General features: G+C 40.9%; 1 protein-coding gene across 3 annotated transcripts in view; it reads left to right on the top strand.

Annotated features, from left to right (window-relative positions):
* abr (ABR activator of RhoGEF and GTPase) overlaps window positions 1-23,351 on the top strand; it is a 123,049-nt gene that overhangs the window by 8,159 nt on the left and 91,539 nt on the right. Inside the window, exon 1 of one of the 3 annotated variants that reach the window (XM_079651246.1) lies at window positions 11,299-11,627. The exons of 1 other annotated variant lie outside the window; for it this stretch is intronic. In XM_079651246.1, coding sequence (XP_079507372.1) covers window positions 11,567-11,627 — 61 coding nt within the window. In that variant the 5' untranslated portion in view covers window positions 11,299-11,566. Of the gene's footprint in view, window positions 1-11,298; window positions 11,628-20,145; window positions 20,255-23,351 lie in introns of those variants that run through there. One more of the 3 variants, XM_079651247.1, reaches the window with a different exon arrangement.

The raw sequence follows: 23,351 nt of genomic DNA, 5'->3' as shown, positions 1-23,351 counted from the left end.
ACAGGACCTGCTATCTCACTCACTGCGTTTCCTTCAGATGTTGGCTCTGTGCTAATATTTTGTACCGAGGGAATACAGAATTACAGGAAACGCAACGTTTCTTAATGTGAAATTCTTGTAGTTCAAATGAAGTTGAGTTGAGCAGCTGCAACACAAGGTGGTGGAGTGGTGGTTTTCCTGTCAGTTAGCTGATTCATACAGCTCTGCTACAGCACCACTAAAGGGACAAACCACCGTGTGTCTCGCATGAAAGTGACGTCAATACACTGATCTCACTGAGGTGGATTTTGTAAATGAAATGAAGGAGATGCACATACAGTAAGTGACAAGGTTGAAATGGAAATACAATTTGAAGAAACACAGGTTTTATTTAATTACACACCACATGTCTTTCAACTGAGAAGAAGAGACTCACTTTACCCTGTTGTCTGTCAAAGGTTCTCAGCCTATTTCAGTGCACAATGTGAAAGTCAGTTTCCATGTGCAGAAAGCTCAGGTCAAAGCAACTTCACATCTTTTAGGTTTTCTAGCAGTCATTTATTAATTACATAGACTCGGCCTGTATGCAAAACACAAACTCCTTTCTTCATTGTAGCCATTTAGATGTAAACTTGAATTCTGCCTGAAATCAAAGGAAACACCAGGCTACCTCTGATTGGCTAACTGCTTAGGCTGCCATGGAGACCCAGTGTGGCGTGTGTGGTGAGGAGCTGCGATGTGTGTGTGTGTTCAGTGCTCACAGTGGGAAGCATTCTTCTCCAACACTGCCAGTGGGTGTGCATGGCCACACACACTGTACCAGTTCATTACTCCCAAATGATTCTGCAGCTACTCCCACTTTGACTGAAGGGGGGTCAGCTATTTAATCACGAACTCCCCCAAAAATGTTGGAGGTTGATGGGTTTTGAGATTCCTGCATGTTGTATTAAACAAGTGTTCAGTATTGAATAAAGACACTCTGATGTAAATAATTAGGATGAACAAATCTTGTGAAATATACAAATAACCAACAATTTGTAAAATTATTGACGAAATTATCAAAAGTAAACCTTATTTTATTAAATGAATTTCAATTAGTATGGGAACAATTTTGTTTTTCAAAATGTGGTTTGAATACCTTCCGCCTTACCTTTCAGTAAATCACATGTCCTCTGCCTCTCTTAAGCTAGCACACTCAACAGCTTTTTCACATCTAGCCAACTAGCTACTGTAAGCTGAGCAATACAAACGCTAAAGTAATTCTGTATAAACCACCTACAGGCTGTTACTGTATACAAACAGAGTGGACATACACAGTAACTAAACGTCCATTACGACTTAACTTTAGCTTAACATGGCTACCTACCAAGCAAGGCTGTTGTGAAATCTCAACCTATTGCTCAATTATCAAAGTGAGAAAAGCAGTGTTATCTAGCCCCAGAGCGACCACAGAAAAATACTCTCCTATCTGGAGAGTTGTGTCTCTCTGCGCTACATATTTACAATCAGAACATTGAAGATGCAACTATAAATTAACCAGCTAACGTTAGAAAGATATCTGTCTTTTCAGTTCACTTCCCTCTGTCAAGATTAAATCACATTTGATAGACTCGTCAAAGGTGTGTACCTGATGAAATATTTTACTAATAATAAAGTTATGCCTTGCTTTGCATCACTAATGCTGCAACAAACATCTGTTGGGTTATTATATATATATTATACAACATTGAAGTGTTTGTCATGTTTTCCATTAGTAGTAACATTTCAGATGGATGACATATTTGCAGAAGGAAGTTACCACTGGTCATGCATCTGATGACTCTGACTGGTTGGGGAAGAACACATTATCTGAACAGCAATTGGTCCATGTTTATGGATGTTATAAAATGACTCCGGTTGACATTAGATCACCACAAGTTCCTTATTTCTACAGCTTAGTATTTGAAAGTCAAAATCTCACACTGTGTAGGCTGTTTATTTAATGTCCTGTAAACTAGTTGTGATTGCAGTCTTTGCTCCTGTTCTGTCCCTGAATGTTGGGCTTTGTGTCTCCCTGCTGGTGTGTGAAGTTCTCACGGTGACAGTGTTACTGTGTCAGAAGGCAGCCTTGGGGAAGTGTTTTCTTGGACTGTCGTGGACCATCACCTTTAATAAGTAGACTTGGCTCAGACTTTTGGCTTCCATAGCTCTCACAGTAGGACGTGGCTTTCATTGTTTTCGAACACTGAAGTTATTCTTTCTCAGCACTGCAAGACATTTTGTCAGTCCTTTTCTTCTGTGTCTTTCAAAAGAAATCTATTTGTGTTCTCAGCTTCACACAGGTACATTGATGAAATAGTTGCCTTAACTGAAGTGAGACATTTTAAGAAAAGCTGTAATAGGTACACAAAGGCATTCTCAAATCTCTCTCCCAGAGTGCACTGGTTAATGTCTTAAGGGACTTCCTTTGCTACGCTCATCACTTTCACTTCCTCCTAGATGCAAGAAGAAACAGATAAACACAACCAATAAACATATGTTTTATAAAAATTGCAAAATAGAAACTAGTTGTTCTTCCAGTTATGATGTCACATAGGGATGCTCCGTTATCGGCCGATATTCACTCTTAATAGTGTGATCGGTACTCTCCATAAAGGCAGACCAGGAGAGCCGATCAGATGATGCAAAATACATGAGACTTTTCTCTGTGCGGCAAAAGAAGCTCGCCAAAATGGCTTCACCAGTCTTGCAGTTTTTTTAAGGTGTCCTAAAAAGACAATAAAATAGCAGTATGCAACGTGTGTGAAGCACAAATCCTGCAGCTCTGTCCGCTGTGACGGACCGGTGAGCGGAGAAAAACACAAAAAACCCTGATCAGAGCATCCCTAATGCCACATAATGTTTATTCTGTCAGGGCTAGAAATCCTCCTCATTGGTTATCCGACTAATGTCTGAGTCAGAGAAAGCAAAGAGTTTCGGGTCACACTAGCTCCCGAAGTGGGTATTAAGTGTCATTGTGTGTGTGATCCCATGAGGAAACACTAGCTGCACGAGTCTTCAGGTGTAGTGTTAACGTATACACATGGCATGATACTTGGAAGAAGATCCCTCCAGTAAAGTGTTAAGGGAACTTCCTGTAGGGCCACAACCTGTTTCTCGGGTTGTCGGTTTCTAACATGGCCTTGGCAAATATACTGAGAGCAATGCAACACGTAACTGTTCGCTTTCAGGATTAGATTTCATGCTAAACTAATTCTGCAACTTTCATTTAATTAGATACATTGTATTTGTCTGTGGCTCTTAACAGCATGTACACACACCAAGACCAAACAGTGATAATCACCTTCAAACAAATGTGTGGTGCATCTACTTAATTTGACTGTTTAACGATAGCTTTCAGCTGTATATGAGCTTTGTTACTGGTGTTGAAAAAACCCAACAATTTGCAAGTTGCTTCCTCATAATAAAAGCTTTTTGCCTTACTTACTGCTGCAGTAAGGCTGCACATGCGACACCTTCTCTGGGGTGAGCTACCAGGTTGCCTACAATAACGGTTTTAAAGCCCCACCCCTGACCTAGCAAGCTGACTCTCGTCAATAAAATCTATTTTAGTGAAGCATAAAAGAAAAGTGTTTTTAATTTTTTCCAGCAGGACTAGTAGAGATGTGTGACAAATAGCTGACGTTTTATACCATTACTCTCTGGTTCAGAGAAATAGAATTCATACATCTATTAACAAGATTAAAACAAGCCGATTTGAATGAATGAGATCCACTGCTTGTTCCTATAACACAGCTTTCAATGTTTGCTTTGTAGTAAGTGTTCCTCTCATGTGTCAGAGTGTGTGTATTTCTGATGACACAGATAACCTGATTCGGGAGGTGTGTCAGCTGCCCAACCAATCCCTCTGCAGCTCCGGCATCACATGTACCACATTTTATAATTATAGAATTAAGCTTTAATGTCTTGAATTTACCACTACCTTTAGAAACTGCAAATTACAAAAACAGTTGACTGCTCAGCTCTTCAGATAGCGCTGCTGTTGTTTTCTATCCCTACACAACTTCATTTGTCACAGGCACTGTTGAACAGTTACAACAAAAGGTAAGCATGTGAAATGTCCTGCAACCTCAAACACTTGAATGACATAATGCTTGTGAGAGCACACCCTACCTTGAGAGAACTTGTGGTATTGTGAGAAGAACACAGCACCCTCATGTGGACATCTTTCGAAAGGCAATTTGGTTGTGGTGTGTTTTGTTTTCATTCTGTAGTATCAGTGTTTTTTTCAGGTGATTAGTGGTAATAATAGTAATAGTGCTCAAATAATTCTGTACAGTGGGGGGAATTCATTCCGCATGTTAATTATCTTTACTTGTGTGAGTAGTAATACAATGGGTGTCAACAGGTGTAACATGCACAACTGTAGCTGGTGTGTGTGTCTCATGGTGCGTTCAGGATCTCTTTTGAGTTAAAGATCCATCACAGTTTGGTTGTAATGAATTCCTTACATTATTTATTGTAATGCAGATAACCTTACTTGATTATATATTTCATGATAAATACTTAAAATATTAACTAAATAGTTGGGATTATTTTGCTGTCGATCAACTTATCCATTAGTCCAGATGTCGTTGCAGCTCTACTTCAAAGCCCAACACAATCACTGTAGTTACGATACACTTGGAGGGTAAAATTATACATATTAGCCAGGATGCGTTTACTTTACGTAAGTGACGTGAAATTCCTACTTATTTTACCCTGTCATCAGTTTATTTTCTTCCCTTTTAAAATTCCTTTACATTACCCATACTGAATGTCTTCACTTGAGCCCCTAAACCTGTGTTTCCAGAAACTAAACACTAGAGTGCAGTACTTCTATATTCAGTCAGCAGTAGTTTAGCTGCATTCCCTGTATCTCACTAAATAAAGGGGTTGTGTGTCTCTGTAACATACACACACTGTATTAAAAGCTCTCAGCAATTTCAATGTTTTCAATTTCAATCTAACAGAGATCTTTGTACGTCATTGACGGATATAGATCTCTATTAGATTGAAACATTGCACATTTAAAATGGCTTGTTTACGTTTAATACAGTATTTTTTTCAACCATATGCTATTGTTTTCTGAATGTATGTTAACTACAACCTGTTTTGCATGTGTGTGTCTCTGTTACCTGATGTTGGCTTTGCTTTTTATATGCCGACACATCAGATCAGAAATAAATGTGTTGATTGGATACGCGCTGCGGCATGGTGCCTTTGTGTTAATATAAACACATAAACAAACAAACACGTGCAGCTGTGCAAAGAGCAGCAGGTTTCCTTGTCTCCTCTCTAGGTTGGTTTAAAATGCCAGACAAGCTCACTTTGCATGCGAGTGTGTCTGCAAAAATGAAAAATCTAGCTTTTCTGTGCAACAAACAAATGCTAATGATGAGCAAACTATATAAATAACACATGCGACACATCTTACAGTGTGTGTGTGTGCACATTTGAGTGTGTGTGGAGGGGCAGCTCTCTTTATCTGGTTTCTGTCCAATCACAGCATGATTCAGATGATTTCCACATTGACCTCAATAGATCAAAGTGAATTCAGCTGGCAAAAGATGAATAGTCTCTCCTGCTCTCTCTTTTACACACACACACACACACACACACACACACACACACACACACACACACACACACACACACACACACACACACACACACACACACACACACACACACACACTCCTCAATCTCTTTGTCCCTTCTTCTTTTTCCTTGACACAAACAGACACATGATTTTATTTAAAGAAGTTCTGTCTTGGCACAAATCAGAGGCTGGTTTAATATAGAAACAGAAAACACCTTTCAGCCCACATTAGTTGCACACACTCACACATGTTGTTCTTTGTTAGTTTCTATATGAGTTGGCTTAAGACACAATGTACCTCCTTTCCTGGGAAACCAATTTTGATATGGAAACATTTTAGATTAAAATAGCCTGAAGTCTCGATCTTATCCATTCAATCCACCTGCTTGGCCTTTACTACAAACGCACGCACGCACGCACGCGCACACACCCACACACACACATCCACACATCATAGTGGTTGGCTAGACGGGTTGATTCACCATAATTGGACGATGACGGAGTTGGGGGGGGAGATTTAGGGCAAATGAGGTGAGCGGGGATCTTGCCTGCCAGAGCACTTGCTGTGACACACACACACACACACACACACACACACACACACACACACACATACACAGTCCTATGGTTTTCTTCTATTAGCTGAAGCTTTGTCAATCAGATAGAATACTATTGAGTGGTTACTTCAGGAGTGTTAATAATTTAAGTCATGTTAAAATATACTTTTTCCAATACACACACCGGAATAGAGGAAGAAGGAATGGGAATCACAAAGTTGATTGTTAGTTAAATGTATTTGAACACTGATGATGACAAAACTGGAGCACAGACAGAACACTTATTGAGATAAAGAGCTAAACCCATAGGCCCTCTGACTCAATTTGACTTTAAGATAAAATAGAAAACAGAGAATAACAAACAATGAAAGAAACGCCCCAGATGATTTCAGGCATTAACAAGCAGACGTTCATCACTAGTGCACTCTGGGCTTTTTAATAATGCATAGTCATCATTCGTCCCTGCTGCCATCTCCCCCAACCCCCAAAGCAAAAAGACGTTGCTTAGAGAACATATAGCCAGAGAATTAAAGCTCTACATCTCCAAGGAATGTGTCCACACTTTGGAGAGTTGCTCACACAGGGCTGAGTGTAAGAGTACAAAAAAAAACTTAATCCATGATAAATTGTATATTAACTTTAGGCTGCATTTTAAGTTGCGTAACTCCTGTTCTCATTAGTTTCCTTCTTAAAAGGTCAGAACATATTGGAAATAGTCAACATTTTTTGCATTTCAATGACAAACGTCATGCTCAATGAGAAAATCAGGCCCCGAGTATAAAGTATGATTCTGTTCATATATATTGTTTTTAGCCATGCTATGCTATCTATTGGATTCCATGAATTTCTGTACACACTCCCCAGTATGCATTGTAATATTATCATGGCCCCTCAACTTTTTTATCAAGCTCCAGCATAGGGTCAAAATTGCAACTTGTACTTCCCTTATATTTATATAGTTTAAATATGAGTACCAATACCAAGAAAGGGCCTCATAGTGAACATGTTAGGATGCTGATGTTAGCATTTAATAAAGCTCAATGTGTTCCTAATCCTGTGTCCCTATTTTTAATTGCATTATATTACTGAATATTCATTTGTATTTCTAGTGATCGCTTAATTAGATTCTCTTTCTATACCAAGACACATTCTATTTGTCCTAAATTATTTGTATTTCTGTGAATACTGTTTCGCTCCAGTGCTTCATTATGCTTTTTCTGAAGCCACTCACATGGAAACATTTCCTGTATGTTCAGCCTCACTCTCTCTGACTCTGATGTGCAAACACTAACAAACCAGTAGCAGTAGAACACATTTGAAGTGTGTGGGCGGAGGAGTTGGTGCAGGAACAGGTTGTAAACAAAAGAAGAAGCTTTTAACATTTCTAGTTTGCTTTATTGTCCTCTAACAGCGCAGATGATGCAAAGATGAGGCGCAGAGTGGCATCAGACACACACACACTGCCACCTCTCTGTGGATGCTGCCCCTTAGAATGGGGGTGGTGGCTGGAACATGTGTGCTAACAACAAACCTCCCCCTTTCATGCCTGGGGTTAGGATCGAAATGTAGAGAAGACTAAAAGGGGTAAGCGTGGGAGGGGTTAGTGGAGTGGGTTGGGGCAGGGGTATCTGGGTAGAACAGGGAGGACTGGAGAGCAGTTTGATTGGCTGGTGGGCTACAACACTGCCTAATTATACACACAAACTCACAATAACAACCAGTATCATCCAGACAAAACATCTACATTTGTCTTTTATTTATTCATATCACACAGCAATGTTTTGACCTTTAACATATGAGGAAAGGCATTTGGTCCTAGTGGAGGTGTGTTGTGTGCTCTCCAAGTGCCCCTTGTGTCATGGTATGAATATAAAATACATTGTTTTCCTGTAATCAATACCTGATTTACACTCTTGTACATAACGTGTGTCTCTTTTTGTACAGCACTTACTGAATGAGGTTTTATCCACTTTTTATTTGGACTCCCTGAACTAGAAGCCGTGTCTGAAATGCATGAAATAGAGATTATTAAGATGGCTTACTGAACGGTGTTTCAATAGGAACATCGGAGTGAATAATCAGGTTCCCTAAGGAAGTATGTGGTGCAGAAAACCTCTGACTCTCCGCCTAAATATGCCTTTGAGCATCATGCAGTACATTAAGTTACGCACAGTGGGATTATATGTATGATCAAAGGGAGGTATCGATTTGAGGTGTGTGTGTGTGTGTGTGTGTGTGTGTGTGTGTGTGTGTGTGTGTGTGTGTGTGTGTGTGTGTGTGTGTGTGTGTGTGTGTGTGTGTGTGTGTGTGTGTGTGTGTGTGTGTGTGTGTGTGTGTGTGTGTGTGTGTGTGTGTGTGTGTGTGTGTGTGTGTGTGTGTGTGTGTGGGTTGTATTTATTTCTCGCTGCGCAAAGAAATGATTGATTGTGTTTTTGGCCACATTAGTTGCATACACTCACATATGATTGTTTGCAAATGTCCACGTGAGTTGGTTTTAAACACAATGTACCTCCTTTCCTGTGAAAACCAATTTTGATATGGAAACATTTTAGATTAAAATAGCCTGAAGTCTAGATCTTATCCATTCAATCCACCTGCTTGGCCTTTTACTACATAAAACACACACACACACACACACACACACACACACACACACACACACACACACACACACACACACACACACACACACACACACACACACACACACACACACACACACACACACACACTCTGTTGCTGAATGTTGTTGTCCTTGAAGGAGAATGAGCCGTTGCTTGTGTTAAGCTTTGTTGTTGAGTTACAAAGACCCAGAGTGCCCCCCTACATCTGCAGCTAGATAGATACTTCAACTGCCCTTACCTGAAGCTGCTGTGAAAGCTGTGTGTGTGTCAAAGTGTTCAGAGACAGTTAGTAATGGCTCTTTATACTACACAGCGTGACTGCCTATAAGTGTGTAAGTTTGCAACGCTCCAAGAAGACTAACATGCAGCTTAGTGTGTCTGCATATAGTGTGTGTTTGTGCGTGTGTGAGAGAGAGAGAGAGCAAGAGAGCATGGCACGTGTGTTTTCTTTGTTAGGCTCTGCCCCTTGAATGATGGGGCATTTGGGACAACGCAGGTACATGCACACTTTGGTGGAGTCATAGCTGTGTGTGTGTGTGTGTGTGTGTGTGTGTGTGTGTGTGTGTGTGTGTGTGTGTGTGTGTGTGTGTGTGTGTGTGTGTGTGTGTGTGTGTGTGTGTGTGTGTGTGTGTGTGTGTGTGTGTGTGTGTGTGTGTGTGTGTGTGTGTGTGTGTGTGTGTGTGTGTGTGTGTGTGTGTGTGTGTGTGTGTGTGTGTGTGTGTGTGTGTGTGTGTGTCTATTGTCCCAGATTTAGGACAAAGGATGTGTAAGGCTGTACAGTAGATGAATCTATATTTGATGAAGTGCCACTAACCAACCCCCAAGTTACTCTCCGCTTGCTTGGCTTTCCCTTTACATGTACCTGTCTGAGTGTGTGTTACATGTATATGTGTTTTTTGGTGTATGCCCGTGCTTTTCCAACCTTGACTTTTGCATACTTTTTTCATGCCTGTGAGATTTTCTTCCCTCATTAGGACACGTTTATATTCATTAATAACCCTAATGATGCAGGCTTACATGAAATGCCTTGACACACATACACACATACATGCCCTCTGGCTGGACGAATACATGTATGCTATATATGTGTGTGTGTTTCCTCAAGCTGGCATATAAGAGCCAGACAAAGAGCAGGGCTCGGGGCCCGGTGCTCTGCCTGCTGAGGGTGGACGAGGAGGATGGGTGGGGGGGGTGTCTCCTGTCAGCCTTTGTTTCCTAATTGAAGTTTTTCTGCCTCTCGTCTTTCCTCCCCCATGCTGGTTAGAGGGGGGTGAAGGGGGGAGGAGTGAACCTGACAGGGGTTTGAGGGGAGTGTTTCATATCAGGCTTTGTTGCCGCTGGCACGATGCTCGCCTCTAATTTCTCTCCTCTGTAGCACACGAGTTCATAAACATAGAGCGTGGGGCCCGATGAAAATGAAGGGGGCTGTGTGGTGGCGCTGTCAGCGGGACGCAACAGGAGAGCTAATGTCCCCATTAAAACCTGACGGAGAGATCATTTGAAAATCAATAAAGACGTCTATAAAATTCTTAATTGTGTAATGACAAAATGATGATTTGATTATTTTCCTATGATGTACTGGTATGTCTGTATGTGAATGTGTTCAGGTCATTATAGCAGGCATAATGAAAACGTATTTAGAGAAGGAAAACATTGCTCCATTTTTTTTCCAGTATTCAATCCATATATTATTTATTTTAGGAGCTTTTATTTCAGTAATGTCTGTCCGATAACCTTTCCACCGTTGTTAAACCCACACACACAACCGCTCATGTTTGTGGGTCTCTTTCATGTAGAGCAAGTGGCAAGGGGCACAGAACAAGACTGGTTTATATCAAAACATGACATCTGAACTAGTCTCTTTAACACACAGCCTCTCAGGGAAAAATAATAATGATATGGCGTGTGGAAAAATGTCATGAAGTTTTACAGATAGCACTAGGATAAAGGGTTCTAGAAAATGCTTCTCCTAGTCACTGCTTCTTCTACTTTTCTTATTTGCATGGTTTTGAGGCCTGTCATTATTGTTTTTGCCTATTTTATGTCCTTTGGGTTTACAACATATTTAGTCTTCCATCTTGGTCGGTTTTGAAAAAGACTTGACACATTTTTTTTTAAATCTAAGTGAGACTTGTTTCATAAAGAGAAAGAAGGTGGTGTGTGACAAAGATGGGGAATTTAAGATTTAGAATCAGATTAGTCAGATACTAAGAAGCAAGCAATAAGCTTAAAAGACAAGACGGTGAATCTTCCTTTGGATTCATTAAATGGCATCCCTTCAAGAGAGAAGGCAGTGTTCATTCACATTTTACAGGAGCATCAATGGCAACCAGTCTTCATGCATCTCCTTTGAATTTCTCTACTTGAAGACACACAGAGAGAGAAATGTCAGTAGAGAGAGAGAGCGATGAACCATTCGTGCAGAATCAAGAGAGAAAGAGAGAGAGAAGAGGGGTGGGTGGGATTGAGCGAGCAAGCCAAAGAGAGAAAGGGAGTGCTTCTCTCTTCCCCTAGCAACGGTCCGCGGTGCTCGTCTCCAGCCTGTTGTTTTCTCTCCATCTGTGTCAGACACACACACACTCGTTTTTTGGCTCTCTCGCTCGTCTGTCTGTCGGACCCCTGAGGTGTCTTTCGACATTTTTTTCATCCTAAGGATTCTTTAAGCTTCTCCCTGCGACATGAAGGCTGTTCATCAAGGATAAAAGAGAAGAGGCAACGCAAAACGCAGCGACAGAAAAAGGACGTAGCAAATAAGAAAGTGACTGAGAAAGGGAGAGAAGAGGAGGATGGAGCCCCTCAGTGCTCGTGGCCTGCCCCGGCTGTCCTGGATCGACACCCTGTACAGCAGTACGTATCATCCATCTATTTACTCCACACTAAATCACCTCCCATTAATCTTTATCGCTCGTCTTTACCTTTAGCCCTGTAGCACCCCCTTCTTCTCCATCTCACAGGCTGCATGTTTGCCTTATACCCGGAGCAACGAGCACATTACCTTTTCTCAGGAGTCCCTATTAACGTGCATCACTGTGGCTGTCCATAACAACACGGTCACCCCCCCCCCCCCCCAATTCTTTCCTCTGCCTCTGTTCCGCTCATGTCAGCTGTTGTGGGGCTCTTTGCTGGCGACTGGGCATAGAGGCAGGGGAACGCCTGGAGAAATGTAGTGTGTGAGTCATGCTTACAACCTGGAAGCAGAACTTTATGTTCCATCCTATTGAGGTCACGAGCTGTCTGATGTTCAATTTCTAATCTGTTCTGTACATCGGTCTTCTTGTTGACACAGTCTGTAAGCTGGCTCAGTTTGCTGCTGTTTTCCGATCAGGTGTTACGAAACAAGGCTGAAAAAAAAAAAATCCTGCTGCTTTCCCTCCTAAATCAGCTTGACTTAGATCTGTTTTTTACTGCATACAACAAATGCAATTTATCCTGTAAAAATAATATTTATAATGAGGATTATTTACATAGGCCCAGATTTGGGCAGTGGTTTGTGATGCTTTGATTCAGGTGTGTGTGTGTGTGTGTGTGTGTGTGTGTGTGTGTGTGTGTGTGTGTGTGTGTGTGTGTGTGTGTGTGTGTGTGTGTGTGTGTGTGTGTGTGTGTGTGTGTGTGTGTGTGTGTGTGTGTGTGTGTGTGTGTGTGTGTGTGTGTGTGTGTGTGTGTGTGTGTGTGTGTGTGTGTGTGTGTGTGTGTGTGTGTGTGTGTGTGTGTGTGTGTGTGTGTGTGTGTGTGTGTGTGTGTGTGTGTGTGTGTGTGTGTGTGTGTGTGTGTGTGTGTGTGTGTGTGTGTGTGTGTGTGGTCAGTTAGTTTTGGGCACATGACACAGCCTGTTGGGATTTCTACTCTGCTGTGTCACCTTTGTTACCATGCCTTAATCAGTACAGAGGGAGTGAATTGGGGAGGAAGAGGGAAAGGGGGTGATGGTGTTTGGGATGTTAGTAATACAGAAACAGAAAGAGCCACGAGTACAGGCATGTTGTCAGAAGTGCAGCCTATTTTATTGGCAGCAGTTACTGTAGTTCCTCATATAAGCTTAGGAGTGATATCATCAGTTACTGGCCTGTTCACTATATGCATTACAAAAAAAGAGTGTATATTAATACATTTTAATGTTTTTATTGATGCTAAATTAGATTGATTTTGCTAAATGAAGTGTGAAAATGAGGACTTGCAGGGTTAACATGTGTGGTTGAGGTGTGAGAACAGAGCTATTTATCTTTAGTATGATGGTAATTGGCTGTTATGTTTTAGTAAGAGTTTACACATAGTTTGAGTCTGTCGGGGAGATATACTTTAGGTGTAAATTATATTAGTGATGGCAATGCTTAGAACTTTTCTTTGGGCCAAGGTAAGCTAGTGGGAAAAACATAACTGTGTATACTCAGCTAGCTACTTATCCTGGAAGTGAACCAGGAAGATGGAAACTTATTTTCCACAGGCGATAATTTCACATTGGACTGAATATGTGCCATCTTTAGATCCTTCCAGTCTAAATGCTATGCTAAGCTAGGTGGAGAGCTGCATCAGTGATGTGCCTTTGAAGCATCAAGTTTCCATTTCTTGGTCTTACAGTGAAGCAATATTTTATAATATTTGCTTTTTGATTATTCTCTATTCCACTTTTCAAAAATGGATCAGGTCAGTGTCACTGAATGGTAATGAATAACTATCACCAGCAGGGACTGTTTTCTTATTCTGTGTACTATTTTAATAACTGCTATTCTCGTCCTGGCATGATGTACTTTAACACATTTCAATTCAGTGAGAAGAGATGTGTACAAAAGGAAATAGGCCATTTACATTACAACAGGCTGAATGCTGGCTTTGTACCAGCTCTTCAGAGGAAAAAGGGCACAATCCTTTTATGCACCTGTCATTTCATCATCCTTTTGCTTTCACACCAACCTTTATCCTTTACCATGTGTGCCTCTGTGTGGTTTGGATAACAAAAATGGTACTTCAAGTGCTGCTGAAGACACCCCCTCCTTCCACTCAGGGGAGTAGCAATAAACCACTTCTGTGAACTTTTTGAGGGGCTACTGTAGCAGGAGTAAACCACTGACACTGAACCGCCCATTCCCTAGCTTAAAGGCTATAACACATCAGCACCCAGTCCCACCCTTCCCATAGTCTAGTAATGTAGTGGATTACCCAACATGTTGTTGGCTGTAATTGCATTCTTTCTCTTGTGTTAATGGCTAAATGTTAAGCGGGTGACCACACATCCTCCACTCGCTGAGTAAAGTGGGGAGTGGATGCTCAGAGCTGCCTTTTCCCCCAGGAGGCTGAAGTCTTTCTGTTCAGCTCTACTGTTCATCCACAGCTAATCAAGGCAACATTTCCATATAACATTCTAAACACAGATGTGCATTATAACTGCAGAATAAAAAAGAAATAAAAACAAATGAGAGTTGCACATACAGTTAAGGTGCAGAGCTGTATGCACTCACATCGGTGTAAGTACACAGATCCCTGGCCCAGACCTCCCATCAGTCATCCTCTGCCCCATTCGTCCAGTCAGCAGCATAAGTGGTAGACTCCCAGGCGGCTATTAGTGTTTCCGTGTTTATGTGTGTGTGTGTCAGTTAGAAAATACTTCTGCAAAACCCTCTTATTTTCGCTCCATTTTATGCTGTACTACCTTTTTCGTTTTTCCTCTTGCTGTGATCTAGTTTATCATCACTCATCATGATGTCTTTTAGAAACATTTTGATGGTCACACGGTCTCCATTTCCAGTATCTATAGTTCATCGGTAAGCAATGTATCACATTGGTTTGTGCTGACTGAGAAAAGTCCATTGCATAAGTACAGCTGCTAAAAATATTTGTTTCGTTTATCAAAAAACATGTTTACTAGTCTTGCCTGGTTTGCACCAAATTGTATGGTTATGTCTACACATCGGACCAGAATTGACAGTTTTTTCTGGATGTTTTTGTCAAATTGTACCCTTGATTCACTGACTCTTTGTTACACAGCTTGATCAGAGGGAATGGGCTGTCTGGGTGGCTGAGAACAAAAGGGGCAACAGATCACAGAAAAGAAGGCAGTCATAAATGACAAAGTGGTCAGTGTTGAACATACTCGACTCCCCGTGGGAATACACTCTTTTGGCCTTATTGGCTTCAATACTTGCGATCTTCACATCACTACAGTGCATTTGGATCACTATGGGCAACATAGATGTATAAACAACCTTACTTAATATGTGAGGTGTGTGGCGCAGTGGGTTGTGTGTTGGTGTTCGGATCAGGGGGTCACAGGTTCAAACCCCACTGCATGTCGTTGTGTCCCTGCGCAAGACACTTCACCCCGAAATTGCTCCTGTGGTGATTGCCCACAGTATTGAGTATGTAAGTCGCTTTGGATAAAAGCGTCTAAATATTATCCTGTAATGTAATATTCATTGGGTTTCAATATTTTTATATAGCTTTAATATAAGTTTACTGTCAGCTTCACGTGAAAACAACAGATTAAATAAACATTTACCGGTAATTAACCAGCCCTAAAATCACATTGATTTAGCACACGTTTACCCTAGTACTTACCCTAAATGTCCATTATTTCTTACTTCTGACTCTGGCAATCAATGCTTTTACCTTTGGAGAAATATAAAGAATGTGGCTTGCTTCAGAACCATGTGATGCTAAAGCAACATTAAAGTTAAGCTTATAGATAGATTATGTCAATATGGAAATGTTGGCATGGCACAGCCGAGGTGGCACGTGCACACGCGGAGACACGCACATGCACGTATGTCAAAACGATTTTCCCTAATCCGAAAGAGGCAGGCTTGAATGTGTGCCGCTCTGAGAGAGCATTAAAGGAAAAAAGTACATCCTCACTTCTGTACATCCTGTCAGTGTGTGGGGGAGAACTGGTGGCCAGCCCAGCAAGCCATGCTAAAATGCCACGTCGTGAGTTGGCGATTTACCAGTTTGTAAAGGCTTAATATGTGCTTTGAAATCCCTACTTTCTTCTGCCAATTATGCTGATAGTATTATGGAATAACATGTTTTGATTGTGAAATAATCGCAGTCGTGAGCTCTAGTGATAAAATGTAGGAAAACATACATGTTGTGATGACATAGTTCTCAGGAAATCCATATTTGGGCCTCAGAGGCGATCCTGTTTGGAGTAAATGTAGGAGGAAAGCTGCTATAATTATGACTTAATGCTCTGTGTAACGTACCTGTCAATCAAAACATATTTTCATAAAATGATATTAAAGCAAATCTTTTTTAATTAACACGCACAAAGGAATTTGATCAGCTATTTATACTGTGAAAGTCATATTGATTGTTTCATTATGAGAGATGCATCATTACTTTATTACTCATCCATGGCTGTTACCGTTGAAATAGTGTTAATGTTTTATTTATTTGACAAGCGGAACACTTATATTCAGCGCAAACTGGGTCAATGAAAAAAACAGATGCTTACAATTCTCATGCTATGCCTCTACATTTCACGCCACACTGGTGGGTTTCCCTGCCTGTCAACTGTTCTGTTCCCCCTCTCCTACTGTGATGGATGGAGCCTTCATTCATTGCTGGCTCGCTGCTCCTGGCTGACTCCAATCCAGTCCCAGTTCTGTCTTTAAGTGTTTAATGTTAGTTATTTGGCTGTCACATGGCCTGCCTCAGCAAACAGAGGCACAGCAGAGTGATTCTGGATGGCTTCCCAGCAGAGTGTTAGTAGTGGAGGTTAATACAACGAGGGATGTCTCATTTATCACCCTACAAATTATTTTGCGACCAAACCAATCGCCTCTCTCCATCTCTGTCTTCTTCTGTCTTTGTATAGCCAATGGCTGCACCCTTAGTTCCAGCAGAAATGGCTCTTGATCAAGATTTATAATTTGTTGCCTGACCGCAGAGAACACGCCACAATCTAAAAGGTACTCTCAAACAGCTGTTTCAATGTGAAGAGGCCACATATTGTTGTTACCCGGTCACAATGACTCCGTTTTATCTTACCTCAGGGGATTGAGCAATTAGTATAAAGGATGTGGTTCAAGACATTTAGTTATTGGATCAATATTTACTTATTGAAACACCTCACACCCTATGCGACAGCAACATGTACTGTAGTATGAGGCTGTTTTTTTCCTGATTTGTGGATTTGTTTCATTTTAATCCAGCGTGAATGTCTCGTGTTTTTTACTGTCACATATGGTGAATAATTTTTTATTGTGGGTGAAGCCCCTTAAACAAAAAGCCAATAAGACCAATACATTGAAATAATTGGCACAAAATATGTAAAGACAAAAATACAAACTCAACGTAATACCTCAACGTAACAAAGACTGGCTGACACTAATGACTAATATATTCCCTTGAGACATTGACTACTAGGATGTATTATTGAATAGTAAGAAAGTGGAAATCATTGGCGCAGCAACAAACACGAGAACATTAGCGCTTGATAGATGAAGTGACAAAACGGAACAAACGGTTATCCGGAATCAAACCCTGGAATCCAAAGTTGGAAGATTTTAAATGAGGTGTCACACCTATACCTATTTATCAACAATTTCTGTCCGCACTACTGCTGCTACGTTGTGGCAAAGACACTATAACATAGCCACTAAGTCTTCTAGGAATTAAATTGTGTGTTGTGTTGTGTTATTTATTCTGTGTGGTATGTTAGGTCTTGAATCATTGTCTTCCCGCTCTAAAAGCTCCTCCATTATGCTGATAAATACATGACGCTGTTCCTTCCCTTCTCTGTGCTGTAGCTATAGAAACAGACAGTGAAATTCATTCTCACACACACTGGGCGGGAAAAATACTCTGAGCAGTTTTGTTATGTAATACGCTAATTTGTTTTGGTGTCCAAGCATCTTTTTCCCATTGGGCTGGGCAAGGGGTTCATGCTTATGTAATGGACTCCACTTCTCCAAAAACAGACGTGAAACAATTGTGTGATGCTGCTGAGGGACAAACACGTGCTTTGAGTTTATCACACGGAGAGAGAAAGACAGAGTAAACAATTTAACTGATTTAACCAGCACTAAAATTCCACATTAATCAATAGATGCCACCCCATAAAAGATCGTTTTTAACACTGAACCATAGCTATTATTTAATGCTATGGCTCTTTATGAAAAAAAACCACCTGATACTTAAATAGAAAGAAGCATCTAATTATCATTAGGATGAAACTGTGAAGTTGCACATAGTCGTGGGGTGATCGAAATTACACGTTACTATACCTACTATAATTGCAACATATTAAACATTTATACATTAAGACAGCTTTCTAGAGAAACTATTGAGGGTATTCATGATTCTCCCTATAATGGCAATTCACGACGATATTGATTAATTGTAAGTGTTTTGTTTTTAAATGCACACACACTATTTCACTATTATAAGGTAAAATCCTGTTGTCTGCCGTTGTAATTTCTTCAGTGTTTCAAACCCCCAAAGAGCACCAAGCCAGTAAGGACTGCTTACATTTAAATAGATAGAATGAAAGTTTGTAAAATAACTTGTCACAACTACATTTGAACAAACCATTTCCTACTCTGCTGTTTGTGCAGCTATTTATTACATCAATCTCCCATCCAACTTTACTACAGATGGGTTCCCAACTTAAATGAAATAATGTAATGTCTTTGATGCACAGGTCTTTATACAGTTACACACAATTACATAATAGTAAAGCTGCATCCCCATTTAAAGTGGATGGTCATTTCTCATAGTTCCAAATGAGTGAGTCCAGGTAAAAGAAGTTTAATTGAGATCTGGCACAAATTCAGAACATTAACTTAGCTGCTTGCTCACTCACATCCATGCTCCGGTCATACTTCTCGGTGGCACTCAATGATAACCTTTTGAATAATAGATGAAGCTTTTGGCTCGGCTGAGCATGTTGTTGTGGCTCTTTCACACACCACAGATAATCTACTGCAAAGACCTCATGTATCATTAGGATGCAACGATTCTTCCGACCAATAATGTAATGGTGACATGTTATGCAACCATTTTCTGGAAAGCCAACTTCCTAACTAATCGGCCTAGGTTAGTAATGTCTGACTATATTGCTACTATATTATGTCACTGACACCTTATAAATGATGATGTGATCATGATCATGTTGAAAGATACTGTATATACGACAGATTTTAGCTGCTTGGGCTAACGTTAGCTTATAACTGTAGCTAAAAAAATCGGAGACCTGTTATGAATCTTGGGTTGTCTTTCCATATTAATTTGATAATTTATTGATTAATCTGAGTGGTTTTACGCTTTTAAAAACCTGCTGGCATAAATATAATGTTTCTGATGAAAATCAACTTAGCTACCTGCTATACTAGCTAGATGCAACTAGTTTGATAGTTTAATGGGACAAGAACTCAGTCTTTCTTGAATCTCTCAAAGACACTGTTCTCTCTCTTTTGTTTGATATCTCATAGAAAAACCTGAGGATACCAGCTTTTGAAAATACCATACAGACGGCACAGTCAGGGAAATTGACAACCATCCATGAGTTTTTTTTTTCTTAAACAGCTGGCTATATTTATTTACTTGCTTTTTAACCTCAAGCCACAGCTCTATAGCTCATTCTGTCACACAGGAATTATGTTCTCAACCCTTTGATGGACACAGTTCTTCATTCTAAAAGGCTGACATTTGGCATGGTGTTTTGTGTGTGAATGCATGTTGAATACATGGTACGTTGTCACGTCTATTACGTATTTTTTTCATTTTTTCTCAAAGAAAGAATTATAGAAACTGGAAAACCTCGTAGAACAGTATAAGCAGAATTTTCCTTGACTGCCAAACATCTTGCCATCTTCACGTGGGTGAAGATCTGAAATCCTTTGTTGTGCTTCATGTTAGAGGGTGTGTCATGTGTCTGAGTGTGTTTGTGTTCTGTGAGTCTATGGGGACCTTTAAAATGTCCTGAGGGGCTGTGTGTGTGTGTGTGTGTGTGTGTGTGTGTGTGTGTGTGTGTGTGTGTGTGTGTGTGTGTGTGTGTGTGTGTGTGTGTGTGTGTGTGTGTGTGTGTGTGTGTGTGTGTGTGTGTGTGTGTGTGTGTGTGTGTGTGTGTGTGTGTGTGTGTGTGTGTGTGTGTGTGTGTGTGTGTGTGTGTGTGTGTGTGTGTGTGTGTGTGTGTGTGTGTGTGTGTGTGTGTGTGTGTGTGTGTGTGTCCATGGACAGAAGTCATCCTGTAGGGCTATGGTAACCACCAACCCCTTCTTCTTTTGCCACCCATGCCCCCTTCCCCTCAGCCAATCAAAACAGAGTAACACCACTGTGCCCAGCCAATGGTGCGGCTGGCGTGTTTACGTGCTCCCGGAAGGCAGGGGCCACGATTAAGCATTCAGGGTAGTCGAGCGGAAGAGAGGAGAGGAGGGAAAAACAGGGGAGGAGAGGGGGAGACAGGAAAGGGAGATGAAACCATTATGAGTAGAGAGGGCTGATGGATGTACTCGAGCAACGACGAGTCTACCAGACAGAGTCAGGTGAGCAAACACATATAGGTCACCTTAGGTTTCTTAAATCGACTTGCACTCCTAAATCATGGATATAAATCTCACTCTATAAATGTTTGGTCGCATGTTCACAGCCTGTTTTTAGAAGCTGTCAAACCAAGAATCCATTTACCTGGAGGTAGGCATCTCTCTTTCCCAATGTTGTTGTGTAGTGTGTGTGTATATGTTTACATGCATATCTGTGTGGGTTTCATTTAAGATTAATTGCCTCGGTAAAGGGTGGCCTTCTGGTGTCAGTAGGTCATCTTTCTGCTGGTAAACGGTTGTTTTATGGCAGCCAGGTCGTTTTTTGGGCATTAAAGAGACCCTCAGTGAGAGAGCAGGGGAAAAAAATAAGAAAAAGAAAGGTGCATGCAGTTAGAAGGGTTAATGCATCTTTAAAGAGTTTCATGGAAAGTGGTATGACCATGGATGTATAGAGAACTGGATACAGCGTTGTATGCGGGCACCCTTTAATTCTTACGATGTGGCACATGAAGCCAAAATGCCCTGACGCTTGAGAACAAAAATACCTGAATCCTCCCTATGGCGATCTTCCGCATCCAATGGGCCCCGAGAGCATTTGCACACTCTTTTTCCTTAAACCCCGCCTCCAATCCACTCCATAATCTCGGCTCAGTCATATTCATGGAGAGGGAATATAACTCTGGATTCCTTTTTAGAGCATTTAACACATTTTAGGACCTAATGATTTAAATATGGGCTATTCAAATGTTTTTACTGGTTAGTTGGTTTTCCTAAAAAAAAAGAAAAAAAAAGCTGATTTACAGATGTGCCTAAGTGAATTGTAAAGCAATGGCATTACTTGACAAAGTTTTATAACCATTGTTTGACCACTAGAAAAATTAGCTTAAAAGAGTGTCCCTCTTCTGGGGGGGCTTGGGTGGGACTTTGCCAGACCAAATACAAAAATGCATTTGACTCGGGAACCACTATTGGATAGACATAAAACTAGTTAGAGCAAGGAATTTTGAGGTAGTGCTGAGCAATGAAACAATGTTGAACAGACTACAGCGTGAAGAGATGAACTATGATCATGGTTACTGTAGTTGTAATTTTAAGGGATGCCTGAGTGAGCTTGTAACCTACAGGTTTAAAATGGTTTAAAACTCACGGCGTTGATAAGAGCAGAGAGAGGTCTACACTGGGTGACTGTGGCTGTGAGGGAGTGCGGTCGTCTTTCAACCAGAAGGTTGTGGGTTCGATCCCAGCCCATGCAGTCAACATGTCGATGTATCCTTGGGCAAGATACTTAACCCTGAGTTGCTCCCGATGGCATGGCCAACGGTGTGTGAATGTGTGTGAATGTTAGGCCCTAGAGTAAGGTACACTGCTCTGTATGAAAGGGTGTGAATGGGTGAATGACATGTAGTATGTAAAGCGCTTTGAGGGGTTTTAAAGACTGGATAAAGCGCTATATAAGTACAGTCCATTTATCATTTACATTTGTCCATCTGTTGTAAATGTAAGGAGTACTCAATTAAGTTTATTTATTGATGTGTGCTTATCATCTCGCTGTTGTTTTCTCTCCTATACTCACTCGCTCCCTCTCTACTATTTAAATAGGATGCTGGCATCATAACGGACTATGATTGCCATGGCAAGGCCACTCTTTCAAATTACTGTCCACTTGTTATTCAGCACTTAACTGTGACCTTTTGTAGATGGATTAAACTCCAAATCAATGAAGTGGTATCCACAAGGTCTCTCGCCAGTCTAGTGTGTGTGTGTGTGTGTGTGTGTGTGCGTGTGCTGACACACTCATGCCAGATGGCTTTGTGTCTCGTTTATCAGGCATCATGCAGCATCACTTCGTTCAATAACAAATCTCTTAAAATAAACTCTGAACATAAACGTTGCTAAGGCCAGCTGTGTAATGGTTTGCATTCATGGAAACAGCAGGCTGGGTGACGCATACAACAACTTGTAGTTTCTACTGTTTGGTGGATATACAGCAGTAACACTGGGCTAATGGGTGCAAACACTGAGAGAGAAACCTGCAGAGAGGCCTGTTAACAGCAGGTGTTTCTCTTTATACCTGCTCTCCTGCCACCAATGCTCGAGGGACAGAGGAGCTGCCACAGCATTGGATTGTTTCCAGCTCTTTTTGCTGAAGCTTTTTCTTTCTCTACTTCTGTCCTAGTCACACAGTTAGCCAATACTGTTGATTATAAGTGTAAAGTTATTCCAATTTTGTATTTAAAGGATTTTACGAGACAACTAATGTGTTCTGTTTAAACTAGGGGTTTAGTAGAGTAGTTACAACGCATGATATTGAACCGCAATGTCCCCTGTTTTGATTCCCATCTTCTACACATTCTGCCGTCCAAAAACCTGCAAGAATTCCCACAAAGAAAACCTCTTAAAAATATGGCCTGGTATGGTGCAATCATGTGCAATAGCGTTCAGATTGGTGAGTTTGGTATGCGCATGCTGTTGTGGTAGACTGTTAGCAGTTTCATTTGAACATTTCCAGGTCATCACAAATACATCATTTAACACGCACTTGACAGATTTTTCTTTAACAATAGCATATTATTTACAAGGGACACCTTACACATTTCTTCCATTTTGGGTTTGAATCAAATCATTCTGAAACCTGCCTTTTTCAAATACAGGCCTAGTCTAAGTAGTTAGAAACAGCAGGGAAGTTTTATGTAGTCTCACTTGGAGTGTACACCCACACACTGCCAGTTAGTCATGTCTCTTTTTGGCCCAAATTAATTTCCAGATGTAGTCTTCTTTGTCACAAAATGTTCAAGCAATATTTGTCCTCACTCCTGTAATGCTGTCTCTCCTTTTTATATCAAGAGTTGCTCTTTATCTCCTTACATTTTGGTCATTGTAATGTGCAGCATTGATCTAAGTGAGCAGCTTATCTGTAACAGACCTATGCTACATTTAACTCATGCTTCCAATGTGCATCATACTCCTGTAATTAGGCCGGAGAGTGCAATAAATAGACATTGCTATACCTGCCAGGGTTGCCTCGAGGGCTGTGAAGGCGCTTGCATGTTAATAGCTTTTCTCATTGTAGCTCTTTTGTTTCACTGCACGGTTTGATACA

The sequence above is a fragment of the Notothenia rossii genome (genome assembly GCF_949606895.1).
Source record: "Notothenia rossii genome assembly, chromosome: 9".
Taxonomy (NCBI): domain Eukaryota; kingdom Metazoa; phylum Chordata; class Actinopteri; order Perciformes; family Nototheniidae; genus Notothenia; species Notothenia rossii.
Note: the sequence above shows the minus strand (reverse complement) of the source record. Positions and strands in the feature narration are given on the sequence as shown.